The 23,324-nt window shown below is 33.0% G+C and overlaps 1 protein-coding gene across 3 annotated transcripts in view; it reads left to right on the top strand.

The window, feature by feature from the left end:
* The window catches only part of TPR (translocated promoter region, nuclear basket protein), a 52,579-nt gene that overhangs the window by 12,763 nt on the left and 16,492 nt on the right, over positions 1-23,324 (top strand). For all 3 annotated transcript variants that reach the window (XM_045509407.2, XM_045509401.2, XM_010973261.3), the window contains exons 15-40: positions 1,244-1,470; positions 2,123-2,286; positions 2,747-2,874; positions 2,963-3,111; positions 4,095-4,257; positions 5,506-5,640; positions 6,160-6,300; positions 6,860-7,025; positions 8,120-8,286; positions 9,213-9,365; positions 9,789-9,905; positions 10,780-10,983; positions 11,107-11,291; positions 11,731-11,878; positions 13,483-13,620; positions 13,722-13,853; positions 14,897-15,027; positions 16,175-16,385; positions 17,228-17,371; positions 17,656-17,854; positions 18,848-19,053; positions 19,256-19,317; positions 20,011-20,219; positions 21,319-21,591; positions 22,458-22,606; positions 23,230-23,313. In XM_045509407.2, the coding sequence (XP_045365363.2) occupies positions 1,244-1,470; positions 2,123-2,286; positions 2,747-2,874; positions 2,963-3,111; positions 4,095-4,257; positions 5,506-5,640; positions 6,160-6,300; positions 6,860-7,025; positions 8,120-8,286; positions 9,213-9,365; positions 9,789-9,905; positions 10,780-10,983; positions 11,107-11,291; positions 11,731-11,878; positions 13,483-13,620; positions 13,722-13,853; positions 14,897-15,027; positions 16,175-16,385; positions 17,228-17,371; positions 17,656-17,854; positions 18,848-19,053; positions 19,256-19,317; positions 20,011-20,219; positions 21,319-21,591; positions 22,458-22,606; positions 23,230-23,313 (4,185 nt within the window). The remainder of the gene's footprint in view (positions 1-1,243; positions 1,471-2,122; positions 2,287-2,746; positions 2,875-2,962; positions 3,112-4,094; positions 4,258-5,505; positions 5,641-6,159; positions 6,301-6,859; positions 7,026-8,119; positions 8,287-9,212; positions 9,366-9,788; positions 9,906-10,779; positions 10,984-11,106; positions 11,292-11,730; positions 11,879-13,482; positions 13,621-13,721; positions 13,854-14,896; positions 15,028-16,174; positions 16,386-17,227; positions 17,372-17,655; positions 17,855-18,847; positions 19,054-19,255; positions 19,318-20,010; positions 20,220-21,318; positions 21,592-22,457; positions 22,607-23,229; positions 23,314-23,324) is intronic.

Genomic DNA, 23,324 nt, shown 5'->3' with positions numbered 1-23,324 from the left:
TCATTTTACAATGTTGTGTCAAATTCCAGTGTAGAGCACAATTTTTCAGTTATACATGAACATACATATATTCATTGTCACTTTTTTTTTTTGCTGTGAGCTACAAGATCTTGTATATATTTCCCTGTGCTATACAGTGTAATCTTGTTTATCTATTCTACATATGCCTGTCTGTATCTACAAATTTTGAACTCCCAGTCTATCCCTTCCCATCCCCTTCCCCCTTGGCAACCACAAGTTTGTGTTCCATGTCTATGAGTATGTTTCTGTTTTGTGTTTATGTTCTTTTTTTAGATTCCACATATGAGCGATCTCATATGGTATTTTTCTTTCTTTTTCTGGCTTACTTCACTTAGAATAACATTCTCCAAGAACATGCATGTTACTGCAAATGGTGTTATGTTGTCAGTTTTAATGGCTGAATAGTATTCCATTGTATAAATATACCACAGCTTCTTTATCCAGTCATCTGTTGATGGCCATTTAGTCTGTTTCCATGTCTTGGCTATTGTAAATAGTGCTGCTGTGAACATTGGGGTGCAGGTGTCTTTGAAGTAGGGTTCCTTCTGGATATATGCCCAGGAGCTGGATTACTGGGTCGTATGGTAAGCCTATTCCTAGTCTTGTAAGGAATCTCCATACTGTTTTCCACAGTGGCTGCACCAAACTGCATTCCCACCAGCAGTGTAGGACTCTACCACTTTTTTTTGTTTTGTTTTGTCTTTACCTGTACATGTCTGAAAATGTAGATCTGTTTGGTTATCTGTTTTATCTTAATTTTTGTGGTTGGGTGTATTCATATACACACAAACATAGATAAATACTTCTCATGAATGGAATTAACATCTGTGTTCCATGCTCTCCTTCTGCCCCACCATAAAATACATAAGCATGCAAGTGCAGCCATACACACACATACAATGTATATATATTTCTGTGTTTTATTTTGTCATTCTTTTAGAAAAATGGAGGAATGCTTCTGGAATTGTAATTTGGCTGCTTTTTAAAAAATAACAGTCTTTATTCCATACTTTTATAGAAATGAAAATTTATTTCCATTAAAGTTTTCTTTTTTTTAGGTTTTAATATTTAAAATGATAAGCTTGATATTTTTCAAGATGTTAATACTAAGTTAGTGGTGTTCATAAAGTAACGTTATCACTTAAAAATTTTCGTTTTCTCCTAAACATTTACAGAATCAAAGCCAATGCTATTTGATAACATATTAAAACTCCTTTTTTAGATCAGAGTGCTTCTGATGGAACTTGAAGAGGCAAGGGGTAACCATGTAATCCGTGATGAGGAAGTAAGCTCTGCTGATATAAGTAGTTCATCTGAAGTAATATCACAGCATCTAGTATCTTACAGAAACATTGAAGAGCTTCAGCAGCAAAATCAACGACTCTTAGTGGCCCTTAGGGAACTTGGGGAAACCAAAGAAAGAGAAGAACAAGAAACAACTTCATCCAAGTAAGTAACTGACTACTGTTTGTTCAACAGACATTTATTGGAAACTTACTATGTGCCCCTAACAGTGCTGGGATACTGGGAATATAGTGATTTAGGAGGGGAAAAATGAACAGCAATACCAAAAAAAAAAATTTCTACTCTCAAGGACCTCAGTTTATGGATGAGATTGATAATAAAATAGATAAATAGATAATTTCAGTTCAGTGTAATTGGTGTTGCAGTAGATAAAAGCCTATCTGGGAGCATAGAATCCTATCTGGGAGATCCAGCCTAGATTTTAGGGAACAGGCTTTGTAGATAAAATATTTAGGAATTACTCAAGCAGAGTAAAGAATCTTTTTGAAAAAATGTTTTTGGTGCTAGAGGAGGAGGAATGGCTCTAAAAGCATGAAGACTGGAGTTTGGACTCAGTGGAATTGGTTTAATTTTTGCAAACAAATTTTTCAGATGACATTAGTGAGTACCTGAGTCCTGTATGGTGGGGATTTTAAAAGTGGTTCTTAAAATATCAGAGAAGAAAGAAAGGATAGGAAAGATGAAAATTCTGTGCTTAGTAATAGACAATAAAAAGCTCAGTCAATTTGTGGTAGAAGTTATAACTGCCGTTCAGTCTTACTCCTGTGTAATAATAGACTGATTTCTTTTCCTGCAGAATCACTGAGCTTCAGGTCAAACTTGAGAACGCCCTCACTGAATTGGAACAACTCCGTGAATCGCGACAGCATCAAATGCAGCTTGTTGATTCCATAGTTCGTCAGCGTGATATGTACCGTATTTTGTTGTCACAGACAACTGGAATTGACATTCCTTTACAAGGTAGGTTTTTATATGTTATCTTAAAAGTTTCCAAGTATTTTTGGGAAATATTTCTGAAATATATATTCGGGAATGGGTTTTACAACATAAGTATTATCTACTCTAATGATGATAACTTCAAATTTGACTTCCATATATGAGTGATCATAACATGTCATCAGTTCTAAAACACACCATTATTTTAGGTAAGAAAAATGCTAATCATTGTTGCAAAGTGTGCATCTGAGAGTCAGTGAATTACAGTGTTTATTTTGGTTATGTCTTGTTTTAACATTTAATCTGCAAATATTGTCTCTACCTAATCGAAAGTCATAAATTATCTTAATACGTTGTTTAGTAGATTATTTGTTTCATAATCTCTATAATCTTATGATTTCATTGAAATAAGTCTAGCTTGTTGACTTTTGGTAATGATGTTTTTGCAAAATAATGTTATATCATTCTTTTTACATTTCTGAAGCTTCAAGCTTAGATGACATTTCTCTCGTGTCAGCTCCAAAACGTTCAAGCACATCACAGACTGTTTCCACTCCTGCCCCTCTAATTGAATCAGCAGAAGCTATAGAAGCCAAGGCTGCCCTCAAACAGGTAAAGACTTCACCTTTATACCTTTATTTTGAGTTGGATTTTTTGAGAACATGGACTGTCATCTTCTAGTAATTTCTCCAATGTTTAGTTGCAGGAAGTTTTTGAGAACTACAAAAAAGAAAAGGCAGATAATGAAAAAATGCAAAATGAGCAGCTTGAGAAACTTCAAGAGCAAGTCACAGATTTGCGATCACAAAACACCAAAATTTCTACCCAGCTAGATTTTGCTTCTAAACGGTACATTTTCTTTTGTTCAGAAATTAAGTCTAACCAGTATACTTCATTATTCAGTTGAATCAAATTCAAGGGTTAATTTATGGTAGTGTTACTTTTTCATGGATCATGATCCATGACGAAAAGTTGCAGGAGTTCGGTTTTTGATTGTGGTTAATGATTCTCCTGGAGGATGCTAAGGGGTCCCAGGTAGTCATTTAGTAAGTTGAAGTTCATGTAAGGAATGTTGCTAGTTTCCCTCCTGAGATTGAAGTAGCTACTGACGGATAAGAGGATTATAAGCAAATTTCATTCAGCCTTTTCTGTTCCAAGTAGAAGAGAAGCAAGCACTAGATAGTTAATTTTGGGGAAATTTACTTTCTTGGTCCCTCACAAAGGAATAATAGTAAATTGTTCCATAGTTATTATAGATTTGTTAAATACTTGTTACTTTATCAAGTTAGGGAAAAACTTACTCGTGTAAAACATGATCAAATTGAGTTTTAAGAAGTATATGGAGATGTGTTATCTCTGTGCATTCCAACAGTTTGACACCCCAGTAAAAACCTTTTTTTCACTACATTGAACGCTCTGGCCAGCCATTTTCTAAGTTTTCAAGCACATAAGAAAATAAGATGAAGAATTATGTAGGAAAAAAGAATTGGCAAAAATCCATCACTACACATGCATGAATATCTTAAATTACATACTGCATTGTGGTGGATGTCTAGTGTATTAACATTGTATTGGCATTATTTTGAATATGATTTAAATTGTTACAAATGAATAAGATTAAAAAGTTAATTCAGCATGAATTTCTGTGCTTATTTAGAATTTGAATTTAATTGCTAAATGTGGAGTTCAGAAAAAAGGAAGAGTTTTACATTATTACACAAGCCACTTTTTTCATATTACTAATCATGTAAAATTAAGCTCTTGTGAAACTCAGAAACTAAGCTAGATACAGTAATTCAGTTGCTCATAGAGTTGTTTTTCTTTCCTCTAAGTTATGAAATGCTGCAAGATAATGTTGAAGGATATCGTCGAGAAATAACATCCCTACAAGAAAGAAATCAGAAACTCACCGCAACAACTCAGAAGCAGGAACAGATCATCAATACGATGACACAGGATTTGAGAGGAGCTAATGAAAAGCTAGCTGTCGCAGAAGTGAGATCAGTTTCCCTCATCTGACTTGTGTTATAAATTGCATTTGGCATTTGTTTTTCAGTTATTACTTTGGTTTTACTGGTTGGTACGACGTGGATATTTGAGGTTTGTGGATTACAAGTCCTTATTACATCGTTTCCAAATATCCACTTGTGCATCAGATCATTTGGGAGATTGTTTCTGTAAAACTGAAAGGGGAAAAAAATTTGTTTTCCTGGACTAAGATTTCCTTACAGGTTTTGCATTTCACAGTAAATTTGTATGTCACTGTTTCTCTAGTTTCAACAAAGGCTAATGAATACTTTGCCCATTCTTGCTCATCTCTAATTAAAGCAATATAAAAATTTTATTAGCATTGAATTATATTTCCGAATTTCAACGTGAAGATAAATGTCAATCAGAAATTGACAGTACTCTCAACTAATTCTGAATTATTTGAAGATAAATTTTCAGTGTTTTACTTTCTTTAACGTTATCTCACAGCTTTTTGATTGTTACGTATGAGGTAGATGCAGTTGTCTCCTGTTTTACCTGTTGAGAAACAGACACAGAAGCTAAGTAATTTGCCTGTTTAGGGGGCTGTCATGAGAGAGGGGTTGGTTGGGACTTAAAATCTAGCTTCTCTAATTCTGTTGGCTATATTCCTTCATTTCTTTCTTGTCCCCATTCCTTTGTGGGGAATAGACAGCATAGCGCTTTTTCAAATTAGTGGAATAAATTTTGTGATTGATGGTTTTTGACTCATCATATAAATATGAGTACTTTGAGGATTTTGATTTTCGAAGCACCCTCCCATATCCCCTAGGTGTACTCTTTATTGGGGGGAGAGTTTAAATAGATCAATTTGCACCTTAAACAGATACTTGAAAATCAAGCTTAGATTCTAAAACTTGCAATTTAATAGTATACAGGTATGACTGTAGTACAATTTCATAATTCCATTTTTTATATTCTGACATTTTAGATTTTTTTGTTGCTTGTTTTAAAATCTGATTTGTTAGAACAAGGAAATCATAAGTGATAATTGCAAGAGTTTTTCCTTTGATCTTTTGGTATGCCCAATAATATTTACCTCATATTTCAGTATGTGAAACTAAGAGTTATATTTCCTTATATAGTAAAGAGATAGTCTCCAATTAGCATAAAGAAATAAGTAATGATGAAAAATCATTTTAATTTTATAATTGTATCATTACATTTGATATATTGTTTTTCAACATTTTTTCTTTGACTTGTATTTGCATCAAGGTAAGAGCAGAAAATTTGAAAAAAGAAAAGGAAATGCTTAAATTGTCAGAAGTTCGTCTTTCTCAGCAAAGAGAATCTTTGTTGGCTGAACAAAGAGGGCAAAACTTGCTGCTAACTAATCTGCAAACAATTCAGGTAACCAAATAAAAAAGCACATAGGAAAATTTAAGTTAAATTTGAATAACTTTAACACTGTTTCTCTTCGTTTTCTTAATGAGAAAATGTATCATTTTTGTTATGTATTATGATAATCATGGAATTTTGAGGGTTTTTTTAAGACAGGTCAGTATTCTAAATGAAACATTGAAAGAGAACTGATTGGAGCCACATGGTTGGCAGTTTTGATCCTCAGGTCTATATTTACAGAGTCATATACAGTTTAATTGTTTATATGATTAAATCTTTGGTTTATATTTTTTCCTTTAAAACTTATATCTGAATGGATATGGTAATACAATTTTTATTTTCCCTTTTAAATAGATGTTTTAATATGGAGGATGTCTAAATACCTTCTTGGTAAATGTTTTAGATCTTAACCTCTTTATGTAGAAATGGGTTGTAATTCTATAATTTGCTATTGCTTTTGACTTTTTTTGTGTGTTGCTTTTTTGACTTTTTTTCTTTAGCATAACCAAAATCTTTTCTTTACCTTAGGGAATACTAGAGCGATCTGAAACAGAAACTAAACAAAGACTTAGTAGCCAGATAGAAAAACTGGAACATGAGATATCCCATCTAAAGAAGAAGTTGGAGAATGAGGTGGAACAAAGGCATACACTGACTAGGAATCTAGATGTGAGTCCATTGGTATTATGAATTTCTATAGATTGTTTATGTTTAAAAATTAAGCTGGTATGTAGATAGACTATAATCTCATGTTGAAGCATGGTTTTGAGGAGAATCTCTTAGAAACTCTTTTTTCTTGCCTCTTTGTATGCCTAGTAATTTTTGATTGGGTGTCATAACATTGTGACTTTTATCCTATTGGGTGCTAGATACATTTGTATTTCTATAGATCTTGAGCTTTGTCCTGGGGTGCAGTAGAGTTAACTGAGAATAGTTTGGTTCTGTTGAGTGTGCTTTTTGTGATTTACTGGGCAGGCCCAAAGCAGTGCTCAGTCTAGCACTAATTCTTCCCAGTAACTGAGACAAGGTCTTCCTGGGTGCTGGTCCCAGTGTCCAGTGAATTAAGAGTTTTTTCTGTCAGGCTGCTGGAAACAGGCATTATTCTTGACTCTCTGAGCACCAGATACTCTTTGCTTCAGCTAGTTCTATAAAAAGATAACTTGAAACTCTAAGTTACCTAAGAACTTGAAAGATGGTGTTTACAGGGTTAATATATTTTTTCTAATAGGTTCAACTTTTAGATACAAAGAGACAGCTGGATACTGAGACAAATCTTCATTTTAACACAAAAGAACTATTAAAAAATGCTCAAAAGGAAATTGCTACATTGAAACAGCATCTCAGTAATGTGGAAGTCCAACTTGCGTCTCAGTCCTCACAGAGAACTGGCAAGGGTAAGTAAGTAAAGTGACAAAAACACTTCTGTAGGTTTGTAACGTAACCTGTAAATAAATAGTCTATTCTTTGTGGATAACAGCAAAAGATTTTTTAAAAAGCCGACAAACAAAAAAAATCCTTTTCTCTTCCCATGTTAAACTCAGTTTGCCACTTAGTAGATTTGCAGACTTGGAAGATTCAGAATAGTTTTGCATATAGCAGCTAACCAAGATATGCTTAGTTTTGCAATTGTTGAAACCATTTTGTTGATACTTTAAGAATATTTCTTTTGAAGAAGGTTAATATTTGAATTTTTAACTCTCTTTTGAGATGAGGTTACTTGTTAAATCTGTAATGATAAGGCTTACAGAAATGATTGACTTGTTTGGTCTCTTTTAGAGCAGTATTCCTAATCTTTGCTCATTGATAGCTGCATGTAAAAGATTTGTTTTATTAGGTTTTGCTTCTCTTTGTGAGTGCACTATTTCGAATGCAACTGTTGTGTCCAGATAGTCTTTCTACATGGTTTTATTTCTTAATAGAACAGAAATTTAAAACATAAGTACATAAGCATATTATGCATATATGTGTTATGATATATATAGTACATACAAATTATCTAGTACTCCTTTCTTATTGATGTCTTATAAGAAAACATTCTTTTTAATCTGCAGTTTCTTCCATTTCCATGGATTTTAGAATGAGAAGTGGGCTAAATGATTTATGATTTGGTGTTTTGTAATAAATAATATTTACATAAGAAATTAAGAATGGTAGTTTCTTCAAGTAGTTATCTCAGTTTAGTGGAAATATTTTGTATTTTCTTTTTTAAATACCTGGCGGTTTTTTGTTTGGTTTGTTTTGTTTAATGGAGGTACTTGGGATTGAACGCAGGACCTTGTGCATGCTAAGCATGCACTCTATCACTGAGCTATTTCCCTTCCCCTCGAATACCTGTTTTTATTTTGGTATTAAGCATGGATTGATACTTTCTAGATAGTTAAATACGTTACATTTCAGCCTATTATAATCTTAGGTTCACAAACTCTTTGATAACAGTCATCTCTAATATTTAAAATGTTAATTTTAAGAAAGCTGTTAAATCTTTTAGGTCAGCCTCACAACAAAGAAGATGTGGATGACCTTCTGAGTCAGTTAAGGCAGGCAGAAGAGCAGGTGAACGATTTGAAGGAAAGACTCAAAACAAGTACTAGCAATGTGGAACAGTACCGAGCAATGGTTACTAGTTTAGAAGAGTCTCTCAACAAGGAAAAACAGGTATACAATTTTGAATGCAGTTATTAACTTCTTTTTTAATTAGGATGTTGCTATGTATAAGGCACTGTGTAAAAGTATGAGTTGATAAGCCAGATAAAACAAACAAGAAAAGCACACAAAATTTGTGAAACATAGAAGGTGTAATTACTTTAGGAAAAGTACAGGTGAAATATTGATGTGAGTGGAAGGTAAGTGAGATTGTCTTTTCGAGTTTGCATGACTTCACAAGAGAGATGGCATTTATGCACAGCCTTGAAAGAAAGCATTGTTTGGTTAGTTAAAAGATAGAAAGTTATCCTATGCAGTAGGAACCCTCAGCCAAGATAAGAAGGCCAGTGTGTTACATTTGTGAAGTGAAATAGTGAAGAATTTAATTATAAATGTAGTCGAGAACCAAATGTGAAAGATTTTGAAGTCGTACTAAATTAAATGCTGTAAAATTATTAAGAGCCTTTGATTTGTTTTTCCAACATGTCATAACCAGAATTTGCTTTAATTAGAAAGATTAATTAGAATTGTGGTAAATTGGAGGGCACAAAGTTCATTCAGAGGCTGTAGCAATAGTCTAAGGCTACTAAAAGATAACTTTTGTGGCTGGCATCATGGAAATCAAAATATGTGGGAGAAAAATCCCCTTTCAGTGGTAGAACAGACAGATTTGGCAAGTGGATATGAAGATTGAAGAAGAAGTAAAAATTGGAAATTTCATTTCAGTTTCGAAAGAGAATAATGGCCAGGTAGAGAGGTTAATTATGCTTATAGTTTTAAATGATGTTTTAGAACCCTTTCATCAGCATTTCGTGGATTTTTTTAAAAATACAAGGCAGACATTAATTTTTGTGTTTTTTAAATTTAACTTAGATTTGGGGGAGGTAATTGTATAATTTTAAATGTGTATATTCTTTGTATCCTACTCTTTGGTGAAGGTGACAGAAGAAGTACGTAAGAATATTGAAGTTAGGTTAAAAGAATCAGCCGAGTTTCAGACACAGCTGGAAAAGAAGTTGATGGAAGTAGAGAAGGAAAAACAGGAACTTCAAGATGACAAGAGAAAAGCCATAGAGAGCATGGAACAACAGGTAAAGCAGATTATCAATCAATACCAATCTTTTTTTCTGTTGTAAGGATTTAAATTCTGTTAACTAGCTTATTAGTTATCATTCAGTTTGTCTCAACAGCTCTTGATTAAATACATACCCAACAATTTTAGTTTTATGTTTTACTCTGCTCTGTGCATCTGTACATATTTCCTTTTGAATACTTGAGACTACTTTATGGTAGTAGGTATCAGTGCTGCTTTTTAGAATCTTCTGAAAACTGACTTTTGCACATATTAATATGGAGTGACTATAGACGTGCAGAATTTGTACAGTAGATTATGTCAGGTTATAACTTTTGAATTTAGTAAGAAGTCTTTGGGCTAATTGAATTTTTAAAACTCTGTTTTCAGTATTTTTAAAATTTGCGATTAACTCTCGTTTTTTAATCTTGTTCTGTTTTAGTTATCTGAGTTGAAGAAAACACTCAATAGTGTTCAGAATGAAGTACAAGAAGCTCTTCAGAGAGCAGGCACAGCTTTGAGTAACGAACAGCAAGCCAGGCGGGACTGTCAGGAGCAAGTGAGTGCTGCTCTCAAAGCCAGTTATTGGAAAGTGAGCTCTGATCTTAGGGACCGGTTCTTGTAGGACACCTTCCTCAGCAAAACAAGGACCTTTTGGAAACATTTTTAATGCATTACTGAGCTTATACTGATTTCTATACAACACTGTTTGTAAAGCTTTAAAAATACAAAACCACATTACTTAAGTATATATACACACATATATGTGATAAAGCTTTTGGTGATTTGTTATGAACAAGAAATGATAAAACAGTTGAGGAAAATGGGGATTATTGAAATGGTACAATGGGAAAGGAGTACATGTAGGGATATTGGTGGTGTTCTCATTTTTATGTTTAGTGGTGTATTAATAGCCATTCATTCGGTTGCTCTTCTTTATTGCTTACGTATACATAACAGGTATACGTATCAGGATTACTTTATACTACAGGGGAAGGGCTTCAAACTGAAGGTAAATGAGGTGAAAATGAACCATCTTTGGCTTATTGCCAAACAGTGTAACATTAGAAATCAAAATTGAGGAATGTATCTGTAATTCAGTATTCATACATATTATTTTCATTTCTCTTTGTTGACTTTGTGTGTGTATATGCGTATATTTTATGTAGCTGAGTTGTGTTTAGCCTTTATTTCATAAGGCCTGTTCCAGATTGCTACATCATCCTCTTAAGTTTCATTTTGAACAGTTCTTTAACGTTTTATTAAATATAGCACATCTTTTCATTATTCTCGTATTTTGGTACATTTAGATTATCTTCATTTTTATCACTTTAAATAATACAATGTGCATTTTTTTTTTCTTTTCAAAAAAGTCCTGGCTAGCTTCATGGGATTTTAATCCTTTGTGTCAATGGGGGAACAATTTCTTCTAGGCCAAAATAGCTGTGGAAGCTCAGAATAAGTATGAGAGAGAACTGATGCTACATGCTGCTGATGTTGAAGCTCTACAAGCTGCCAAGGAACAGGTTTCCAAAATGGCATCAGTTCGTCAGCATTTGGAAGAAACAGCGCAGAAAGCGGAATCACAGTTGTTGGAGTGTAAAGCATCTTGGGAGGAAAGAGAGAGGATGTTAAAGGTATTATTGTACATCATAATAGAATGTTTTGGAGAATTTAAAGGTTCTGGTTTTTTGTTTTTGTTTTTGTTTTTTTAATGTACATTGAAAAATCTGCTCTTATGATGAACTCTTGGCTTACAGGATGAAGTTTCCAAAAGTGTGTCTCGCTGTGAAGATCTTGAGAAACAAAACAGATTACTTCATGATCAGATTGAAAAATTAAGTGACAAAGTTGTTGCTTCTATGAAGGAAGGTGTACAAGGTCCATTGAATATATCTCTCAGTGAAGAAGGAAAATCTCAAGAACAAATTTTAGAAATTCTCAGGTAAATCCAGTATATTCTTAATGCTTTATTTCTGTGGTATAGCAGCAGTTATTAAGTTAAACTATAAATGTGTAAGTTAGACAAATGTGAGTTATATGCTATTTAGATTTAAAGCTCATTTCCATCTCTTCTGAGCCAACAAACCCAACCCCCCAATCAGTGGTCACTTTAATGTTTTAGACATATGCCCATTTAAATGACTTCAAGTTAAATCTAATAGTAAGGACTTGAGTATGTTCTTTAAAAAACTAAATGCCTTTTAAATTATTTTGAAGACAAGCTGCTGTCTATAATAAAATATATCTCCCATTATTATTTATTAATGAAAACACTATATAAAAATAGTTATTAAAGTGAATTTTTGTCATCAAAAATGATTCAAGTTTGAAATATTATGTTAGCATTTTTTTTTATTCACATAAAACCTCGTATGTTGTAGATTTATACGACGAGAAAAAGAAATTGCTGAAACTAGGTTTGAGGTGGCTCAGGTTGAGAGTCTCCGTTATCGACAAAGAGTTGAACTTTTAGAAAGAGAACTGCAGGAACTGCAGGACAGTCTAAATGCTGAAAGGGAGAAAGTTCAGGTATGTATCCCAAGCTTTAAGACAGAACTTGTTAAATCGAGACAAGAGCTTGCTTCAATTTCTAATAACATAAAATACAGTTTGAAATAGACATTCTTTTAAACTTGTAAGTTCATTAATCATTAATAAACACTGACACAGTATAGTGGTAAGAGACTAAGGGTAACTGGATTGCCTGGTTTAGAATTCTAGCTTCATACCATTTGATGTGTGTCTTGGATATGTTTAACATCCTTGCTCTTAAACTTCCTCATCTGTAATATTGAGGTGATAATAATGAGGATTGAGTTAGTGCACATGAAACATTTAGAATCATGTCTCATACACTGTACTTAATAAATTTCAGTTATCTTAATTTATTACTGTAATTGTCATTATATATGTATCTGGATAGTCATCCTAGGAAAAAAATGATAGATTGAAATAACTATAGAATATTTCTTTCTCAGCAAAGGTGCAAAAAAAGTAGTCAAAAGAATTGACCAAAGGGAAAAGATGTTGTAGGGAATGCATGGTCACAATACAAGCTTGACTCCTTAGCCCACACCATCATCTGAAAGCTTATTATTGCATGACATCATTCTGAGTGATGGAGTAATATAACCCCACATCTGGAGGAAAGGAAATTAAGACTTTAAATCATTACTCTTTTAACTGATAGGTAGTTGGAATGACTGCTAGAGAGAAACCATTGAAACGGGGAATTGAATAATTAGATTTATGGGATTTACATTTTTAGATAGAAATTAAAAGTTCCAGAATTACATCCTATTGAGAAAACAACACAAATTCAACTATATCTCATCATGGAAATAATGAGTAGACCCTCTGACTCACTAGAGTTAACACTTGGAGGAAAGGGGCCAAATCAGGGTTTCCAGCAGATTGCGTATTCTCTAAGTCTCTTCTGCTTTCTTTGCTATTTCTTTGTAAGATAGAAAGACAGGTAATAATAGAAAATGCCTCAATTAGCTCTTACACATAGTCGGAAGAGATTCAAGAAGTAACACACATTATATCAAAAATAATAGAATGTCTACCATAGATGAACAGTGCAACATGGCAACCTTGAGCCATAGCTTTGAAGGTATAAAGTAACATGTGCACAGATGGATAATTAAACCCAATGAGAACAGGAAAAAAGTCTTCACAAATGAAGGAATATTCAGTAAAATTGCTCAAAACCAAAGTGATGAAACAGCTAAGTGAAATGAAAGAAAGTTTCTGAAGAAAGTGGGGAAAAACTGAACCAAAATAACATCATTTTAGAACTATTACTAAATTCAGTATAGCAAGAAAAAGAATAGCTACAGAAAGACAGAGGTCTGGATTGATGTTTTTACCTCACAGAAATACTGATTATTTGTTGGTGGGATTTGTAGTATCTATTTACTTCCATCTTTGTGATTTCTTGCATTTGTTTAAACTCTGTAATTAGCAAGCATCACAGAAAAATAAACATAAAAGACCTTTTAAAAAATTGTTTTAAAGGTTGATATTTAAATCCTTTTTACTTTTTGTAGGGAAGATTAGAACTGGTAGGAAAAGATAGGTCTTCATCTATTGTTAGATATTGCTGTATATGTGTGTTTGAAATCTTTTAGGTAACTGCAAAAACAATGGCCCAGCATGAGGAACTGATGAAGAAAACTGAAACAATGAACATAGTTATGGAGACCAATAAGATGCTGAGAGAAGAAAAGGAGAGACTAGAACAAGATCTACAGCAAATGCAAGCCAAGGTTTGTAACTTACTAATTAGAAGTAGAAGCATGTTATTTTAAATAATATTTTAAGTGAATTTTTATATCAGGTATTAAAAAAATACTGGCACTGTTTTCAGGTGAGGAAACTGGAGTTAGACATTTTACCCTTACAAGAAGCAAATGCTGAGCTGAGTGAGAAAAGCGGCATGTTGCAAGCAGAGAAGAAGTTATTGGAAGAAGATGTCAAACGTTGGAAAGCACGTAACCAGGTAAATGCAGTTAAACCCACTCCAAAACGTGGAAACGTGTTGATTTGAAATAATAGGGTAAAATTTAAGGGGATAAAAATATTTGATGAACTAGTGAAAAACATGTTTATTAAGTGAAAGCCTGATATGTTACCTGTACATATGTGATGGACATTAAACTTATAATTAAATTTTTTAATTTTTGGTTACATTTTAGTATATTTTTAAAAACATTTATTTACTTGGATTCCAAATTTAGGTATGTTTAGAAACCCCAGCTCTATATTCAAAAGAAAGTTTGGGAATCTGACCTTATACTAGTTACATAACTGTTGATGAGAGTTTCTTAATCTTTCAGAACCAGTTTTCCACATTTTGACAATGAGGACATAATACTACTCTTCATGTTACAAAAATTAAATGATCTAAAGCAGTTCATTCAGCCCCTAATACCCAGAACCTAGAAAATGCTCTAGGAAGCCACTTTTATCTGAATAGAATTGTTGAATTTTAAAGCCCATTTATTCTTTTCCTTTTTCTTTTCTTTTCTTTTTTTTTTAAATCGTACAAGTAATCTCAATTAGGAAAAGAGGGTGATCTGCCCAAATCTAGATATATTTCTGTTAAATTGTACTTCCTCCTTTCCTGGTTAATGGAATCAGTTACACTTAGAGTTATTTTTATATTTTTGTTTAGATTGTAATGCATTATAAACATTTTTCCCTTGTCAATATCACTAATGAAATCAGATATTTAATTTTAATATTAAAAGCTTGTAGATTCTTTGGATTTATTTGTCTCCATTGTAACTATTCTGAAATGCTCCTTTGCAACTGAAAATATAATGAATGATTAATGACATTTACTTTATTTTGTCCTTCCATTTTGGCTAAACTTCATAGCTAAACAAAGGAACTAAAGCTTTGATCTTATTTTCTTATAGTTTGGTGCTTAATCACTGTGTATGCAAGCAGCTATTGTAAACAAATTTAGATATTCTACAATTATAGCACATTCGTTTTATAAAACCTATAAAACCATATTATGCATTTTTGCTATTTTAGCATCTAATAAGTCAACAGAAAGATCCAGATACAGAAGAATATCGGAAGCTCCTTGCTGAAAAGGAAGTTCATGCTAAGCGTATTCAACAGTTGACTGAAGAAATTGGGAGACTTAAAGCTGAAATTGCAAGGTATATGGAAGAAGCCTTAAGTTGTATATAATACAAGAAATCTTGAAGTTTATTCCTATTCTTTACGTAACTCCCCAAGTGCTTCCTGATTTTAGAAAGGATGGAAAGTGCCAGAGCCCTTACATGTGGTTTTCCCTTTATTACTTTATGGAGCCAAGCATTTACTAATTTAGTTTTATGGCTTCACGTATGCATTATTTCTCTATTTTATTTTTTCAAAAACTACATAGTTGGTATAAGTCTAAAGCAAACTATTTTTTGAACAATCAAAATAATTTTTGCAAGTAGGTTTTTCTTTTTATCTTTTGGTTAACATTTATTAATGACTATTTTTAAAGTTTTTTAATAAAGGAAGTTTTTAAGTTAAAAAGTTTTTAAATGAACTTACAGTGGAGTGTTGCCCTTTTAAAGATAAACTTAATATTAAAAGTAATGTTTCTGGTTTACCTCTTTTAAGCTTTAGTGTCCTTTATCCATATTGTAGCCCCTATATGTGTAATGCTTGAGAGTTTACAGATTTTTTGGCATATTTATTCTCTTCCTTTTTTCATAATAGTAGTCTGACATTTTAAGTAAGAGAGATATTACTTAATTTTAAAGATGAGGAAACTGAGATTCAGGAAGGGTACAGAATTAATAGCTGTTAAACCCATACTCTTAATTCAGGTCATCTGATCTGTAGCCCACAGGCCCTTTTTTTGTACAGCCTGTAAGCTAAGAATGATTTTTACATTTTTAAAGTGTTGTAATAAGGAAGACGAATAACATGTGACAAAGACTTTATGTGCCCTACAAAACCTAATATACTTACTCAGCACCCAGTAGAGTGGGAATAGTGTAAATTTTGCTGTCTGGCAGATGTAGATTAAACTCTGTATCAGCGCACACTAAAACTATGCATGTTACCTGACCACATTTTGTCATCTCTAAAATGGGCATGTATGACTTGTAGTAAGTAAATCAGATCTTCCTAAAGGACTACGGGTTCATAAATTAAGGAATTATCTTTTGAAGTGTGTGTATGGTTTCCTTAGGATTTTTTAATGAAAAACATAATAAAGCAACATAATAAAAACATAAATTAAAAGATTTTAAAATTTGAAAATTCTCTATATTTAGTCCTTTTTACCTCATTTTTTTCGTTTAGATCAAATGCATCTTTGACTAACAACCAGAACTTAATCCAAACTCTAAAGGAAGATTTAAATAAAGTAAGAGCTGAAAAAGAAAGCATCCAGAAGGACCTAGATGCCAAAATAATTGACATCCAAGAAAAAGTTAAAACTATTACTCAAGTCAAGAAAATTGGACGCAGGTACAAGACTCAATATGAAGAACTTAAAGCACAACAAGATAAGGTATTTAAAGTGATTCTCTTTTTATATATTCTTTATATATGTATATAATTTTTTGATCTACGCAATTTTGATGTACATAATTTATATAGTTTTACATATATATTTAGATGACTTTTATAAAAATCTTTTGGTTTTTAGATTCTAAATTTGGGTATAAGCTTATATATGTTTTAAGATTAGCTGTTTAATATGTCCCAAAATTAACCATAAATTCATAAAGAAATAATAGTAAATGCTAGGTATTTTAATTCAGTTTCTCAGTTTTAGATACTGTTTCTTTTCAAAACTATGTTCTTGTAACTCATTGCTGATTAAAATTGTGTATATCAAAAAATGCTAGTTCTTTATAAAATCAGATTGTGTTATACTTTAAATAAGTACTATACATTAACCACCTATCAAAAAGTTATTTTAAATCTTTGTTCTATTTGAATCTTTTGTTTTTAGTTCTCAATGGTAAGTTATATATTGACTTAATTGATATATTTATCATATGTGAGATTAGAAAATATATAAAGAAAAAATTTTTCAGAATTCTTACCCCTCAGTTAACCACTTTAGTATGCTTTTCTTTACATGTAAGTAATTTATTTTTCCAAATAATTGTATGTCAAACAGTGCATCATCATTTTGATTAGCTGATTAATAACCAGTTGTATAGAAACCCTAAACTATTTAGCTAATAAGCTTATTTTTAGACACTGAAGTTGTTCCGTAAAAAATTTATTTATGAATAACCTTAAAGATAAATTTCTTTGCATACTATGATTATTTCCTTAGATGAATTTATAGAATTATTGAGTATAAATGTGGAAGTATATTACTACTATTTGTCATTTTAGGTCATGGAGTCCTCAGCTCAGTCTTCTGGAGACCATCAGGAACAGCATGTCTCAATCCAGGAAATGCAGGAGCTCAAAGAAACCCTTAGCCAGGCTGAAATAAAGTCAAAATCACTGGAAAATCAAGTAGAGAATCTGCAGAAGGTATAACGTGTGTGAAAGTAGTGAAAGGTGTTCCTCATTGTTTCTTTGTTGTATAGCTAAAGAAATACAATTGAATATTATTCAGTCATAAAAAAGGAGTTTTAAAAAGAAAGAAAAATATGTTAAACACTGATATTCTCTCTTCTATGGAAATGTATATATTTTAGCCTTTTTACTTTGAATGATTCATGTAAGTTAATATTTTACATTTTAAGTCTGTAGGACATACAGTTTATATTGATTTGGTTGAATTACATGGTGAATACTGTGTTTTCCTTTAAAAGACCTTATCTGAAAAAGAGGCAGAAGCAAGAACTCTCCAGGAACAGACTGTGCAGCTTCAATCTGAACTTTCACGACTTCGTCAGGACCTTCAAGATAGAACCACACAGGAGGAGCAGCTCCGACAGCAGATAACTGAAAAGGAAGAAAAAACAAGAAAGGCTATTGTAGCAGCAAAATCAAAAATTGCACATTTAGCTGGTAAGTTCTGTATACTCGAAGGTTTGAACTTGATGGTGAAAAGTGGTTATTGATGCAGGCTTAAAATGAAATGGGAAAAGAGAAAACAGAATACCATAGTGTAACTTTGTGTGTGTGTGCATGTGCACTTTAAGTATTAGGCTTATTTAAATTAGATACAAAATTATAGCAGTTTTAATTTTCAAGTGATGGAGATATCCTTAATTTATTTATGAAGCCTTTCTTAATTTTTTTAGCTGGTAATGGGAAATACAGCTGACCCTCTGCTTTAGCGTGAAACTGTTACTACCTTCTGACGGAGATCTTTTGGGTCCACAGTATACTGTCCAGTGGCCTTCTGTAAATTTCCAGACAGCACTGTGTCTTACTAGCCCAGTGATTTTTCTGTGCATCACTTCAGTGAGGGTTCCCCCGTTAGCCCTTCAGGGAGAATATCATGTCAGGTTTATGAGGAGCCCAGTGCTGCAATGCTCAGGGCCTTATTGCATCTTTTTTACCAGTCTGCTTAGTGGGTAAATAAAATGCCAAGTCGGTTGGTTTTTATTTTGAGCAGTTTTTTTAATGATCTCTAAGATAGTGCCCCTGGCAACTTACTTTATAGAAAAAATGTACTTAATTATTTTGAGTATATGTTACATATTTTATGAAATGAAAATTTTGTAATTCCTAATATATAAAAATATTAAAGGCCATATAAGAGGGCTTCTGCTGACTGTCCGTAGTTTATGGTAGATCCTTTACGTTTTTGAAATCTTATTTTGGAAAAAAGTGTTTTTATTTTGGAGTATATTTTATATTAGAATAATGAAGCAAATACAGATGTGTTTAGAACTTTGCTTGTTGAGTTGTATAGTGTATCAGAATTATTGTAGATGTTAAAAGTTCAGGAATAGAATCTCATATGACCTTTGAGTACCTATTAATTAAGCACATAAATGGTTTTTATTTCCAGTGTTTGATTATGACATTAATAGAATCACATGGTTACTTTAGGTGTAAAAGATCAGCTGACTAAAGAAAATGAAGAGCTTAAACAAAGGAATGGAGCCTTAGATCAGCAGAAAGATGAACTGGATGTTCGTATGACTGCTCTTAAGTCCCAGTATGAAGGTCGAATTAGTCGTTTGGAAAGAGAGCTCAGGGAACATCAAGAAAGACACCTTGAGCAGAGAGATGAGCCTCAGGAACCTACTAATAAGGTGATTAACTAATTCTGTTTAAATGACGAATCATTTTTCTTTTTGCATTTTACTCGAAGGTGTCTGGTGATTTAGGAGCCTTTGTCAGAGTGAATTTTGGCCCAAGTATACAGAGAGATTTAACAAAAGTAAAATATTTTGATGGCATTGTTTAGTGGACTCTTTTGGGATAGGATAATAATACATATTTTTCTTTTTATAGGTCCCAGAACAACAGAGACAGATCACATTGAAAACAACTCCAGCTTCTGGTGAAAGAGGAATGTGAGTTTTACTCTTTTACAGCCTGTTCCCTGTTTTTCCTTTAAAGTTCGGGGAAGATCTAATGATCTTTGGGGAGAAAAAAAAAATCTATACTCTGTTATGAAAATATATAACTGAAGAGCTCTTTATCCTGTGCAAAACTGCATCATGTAGTTGCTAACATTTTTTTTTCCCAGAACTCTTGTTTTTAAACATACTTTCAATCCTATCAGATAGGTAGAGCTTTATGGCAGAGAAAACATCTTTTGTCTTTTAGTTTGTGATTGACTTCTAAGGTAGGATACTGATGTGTTCCCTGTGTTGTATAAGACGCTGAGCTGAGACTTAGCTTCAGAGATCAACAGTTGAATACATTCTGTGTTGTCTGGATGCACCACTGCAGAGCATTTCCTGTGTAGTTTTTAATGCTTAAATTCAAAATCTCTCCAACAAGAGTTTTGAAATTTTTAGTGAACAAAAAATATAGAACTATGCTGTCTCTTTACTTTTTTTAAAATCTGCCAAAAGTCTACCCAAAGCAGTGTTAAGAAAAACAGAATTAATAAGATCTGAATGTATATTAAGATCATAATTTCTGGACAGTCACTTCAGGAAGCATACATGCTTTGCTTTTGATAGCATGAATGTATTTTATAAGGAATATCTGTAGTAATCTTTCATGATTTGTTATTCTTCCATTTTCCCATCTGTAAGTGCCAGCACATCAGACCCACCAACAGCCAATATCAAACCAACTCCTGTGGTGTCTACTCCAAGTAAAGTGACAGCTGCAGCTATGGCTGGAAATAAGTCAACGCCCAGGGCTAGTATCCGCCCAATGGTTACACCTGCAACTGTTACAAATCCTACTACTACTCCAACAGCCACAGTGATGCCCACTACACAAGTGGAATCACAGGAAGGTAAGTAAAATAACATAGATCTGATTGGACTAATTGCTGAGGTTGAGATTTATCGTGAGAAGATGATAGTGACTTCAGGGATGAATGAGGCTTCCACTAAAGCTGAAATCAGACATAGTAGAAGTGGGGCATCATAGTAAAATATTTTCAGGTGTGTGTCTCCTGGGATGCTTGGGTTAATGTAGCATATTCCCTCCCTCCCTTCCTTTTTGCTTTGTTTTGTTTTTAAACTGGAAAAAAGGGGGTAAAGACACCCTTATAAGTATATGGCATCTTTTCCTAGGACCATAATTTTACCTCTATTGGCTAAGAAAGATGATATGAAATCCACTTTAGGAAACCACACTAAATTGGGGTTCAGCCCAAATACCACCTCTTCATTGAAACTATCTGACCTTTTAATTGCTTTCACCACTTTGTTCCCGTGTTGCTTTCTTACTCATTACAACAATTTCAACTACATATTATTGAGTTGAATACGTGCCTTTTTATTCCACTAGATTGAGCTCCTCAAGGGTACGAATCTAATTTTTGGTTGTTTAATCCCTTTACCCAACTCCAAGATAGGTTGTCAGTAAAACTTTACTAAACACAATTTCCTTAGATTCTTGTCATAACAAATGTTAGAATTCGGTAAATTATTCAAGTGTTTAGAGATATATAGTGTATACATGCTGTGAAAGGACAGGATATTTTATTTGAACTACATTATGAGATGTATTACCGTTAAATTTAATGATCATTTTATATCGATTGGAAACAAAATGATGCTTAATGAAAACTTAACGATTTGACTTTGAGCTTCTCAATATTTTATTTGGTCATAATTTAAATAGAATAATAGATGCAAAAACAGTTACAGATATTTATTTATTTAATTCAGCCAACAGTTTAGTGCACTACCATGTCAGTCACACAGACAGTAGAAAAATGCATAGTACATTACTTTTACCCTCATTGTTTTTGTCTAGTGAGTGGTAAGAGACGTTTACACAAACAACCATGCAAATGTCACCTATAACATAGAATAGGGAAGGGTGATTCTGGCTCTGGTAAGAACAGAGGCCTTCATATATTAAATACTATAATTATTTTTCAGCTATGCAATCAGAAGGGCCTGTGGAACATGTTCCAGTGTTCGGAAGCACAAGTGGATCTGTTCGTTCTACCAGCCCTAACGTCCAGCCTTCTATCCCTCAACCCATTTTAACTGTTCAGCAACAGACACAGGCTACGGCTTTTGTGCAACCCACTCAACAGAGTCATCCTCAGATTGAGCCTACAAATCAGGAGCTGTCCCCGAACATAGTGGAGGTGGTTCAGAGTTCGCCAGTTGAGCGGCCTTCTACTTCCACAGCAGTATTTGGCACTGGTAAGATTAATTTTAAAATGAAGTTAGAGTAGACCTGTGCATTTATCGTTTCTTGGATATAATACATATCTTAAGTACTCTTTGTACATTCTTGTTTTCTACCAGGTGTTAGCATGGATGAGTATATTCCTAACAGTTTATATTTATGCTGAAATCTATTTTAGGTCACTCGTTTTTGTCATTAAGATCTTTCTTCCTCTCGAGGTTTTTTTTTTGACTGGTTTTAATGGTGATATAACTTGTAACATTGTATGTGCAGTTGACCCTTGAACAACACAGGTTGAACTACACAGTCCACTTATATGTGGATTTTTTTCGGTAGTAAATACTACAGTACTACACATTCTCAGTTGGTTGAATCTGCACACGCAAAGGGATGGCAGATATGGAGGGCCAGCACCCCTGACCGCCAAGTTGTCCAAGGGTCCGCTGTAACTTAGTACAGGTCCAGAGAACTAAAAGAAGACTGTATAAGGATTTTCAAATCTAAACATACAAGGAAATTTGTTTTTATCCAAGGAGTCCTGAGTTTTATAAATTTATAGAAGGCCCTATATGAGCTTTGTGAATAGCAATTATATATCAGTACAGTCACAGTGAGTCAGATGTATTGCTGTAAAAATTGATTGGCTTTTGGCTTTATTAACCAAAGATTAAGTTGATTGAATAAAACCATCGGTTCAAAGCGTAAATTGCTCTTTGTTTATACATGGGTTAGCAGGAAGAAGTTATGTTGTTCTGTCCAAACAAATGTTTCCTGTGTCTGTTTTTAGTTAAATGACCAAAATGTTTTTAAAATTAACTTTTGTCTAAATTGGGTTTATTATAATGCTCTAATTCAAGACTTAAATTATGTGATTTCAAAGTTTCGGCTACCCCAAGTTCTTCTTTGCCGAAGCGTACACGTGAAGAGGAAGAAGATAGCACCATAGAAGCATCAGACCAAATCTCTGATGACACAGTGGAAATGCCTCTTCCAAAGAAGTTGAAAAGTGTTACTCCTGTAGGAACTGAGGTGCGTAAAGGTTCTTCTGTTTATTTTTACTTCTACCAATAGAACTAAGATATTCTTTCAGTTACAGCATTATTAAATGAATGGATTTTTTGTTGTCAACATCCAGAAAACTCTCTTGTTGATCTTACTGCAGAGTTTCCATTGACAGCCCAGGTATTGTTGCTGTTGCCAACATTGTTTTTATGTATTTGCATATGTTTAATTGAATTGGTTCCCATTTCACTTTTAAAACCACAGCTACAAAAACAGGATGAATTCCATTTCAATCTTTTTTTAAAATTCAAACTATTAACTTAACATTTTTTTCTGAGGTTAACCAAGATGATATTCCTTCATTTTCTTTTGTTGAGGGTAAATTGTAATGAATTGTTTTATTATCAAACTCTGAGACTGTTAAATTAATTTCATTAGCATATGTTTAATGTTTGTAAACCTTATTTTGTATATACTGAAGAAGAATGTGATTTAGTTATATTTTATAAATAAATATAAGTGAGCATTTCTGATGTGCAGCTTCATAAAATTACAGATTTGAGTTTTGTTTTATTGGAAGAACTAACTGAACAGGTGATGCTTCATCTAGTGAACTGGTATGGTTAACACATTTGTTTGTCATTATTCAGGAAGAAGTTATGGCAGAAGAAAGTACTGATGGAGAGGTAGAGACTCAAGTATACAACCAAGATTCTCAAGATTCCATTGGAGAAGTACGTAAAAC

The sequence above is a fragment of the Camelus bactrianus genome, chromosome 23 (genome assembly GCF_048773025.1).
Source record: "Camelus bactrianus isolate YW-2024 breed Bactrian camel chromosome 23, ASM4877302v1, whole genome shotgun sequence".
NCBI classification, from domain to species: Eukaryota; Metazoa; Chordata; class Mammalia; order Artiodactyla; family Camelidae; genus Camelus; species Camelus bactrianus.
Note: the sequence above shows the minus strand (reverse complement) of the source record. Positions and strands in the feature narration are given on the sequence as shown.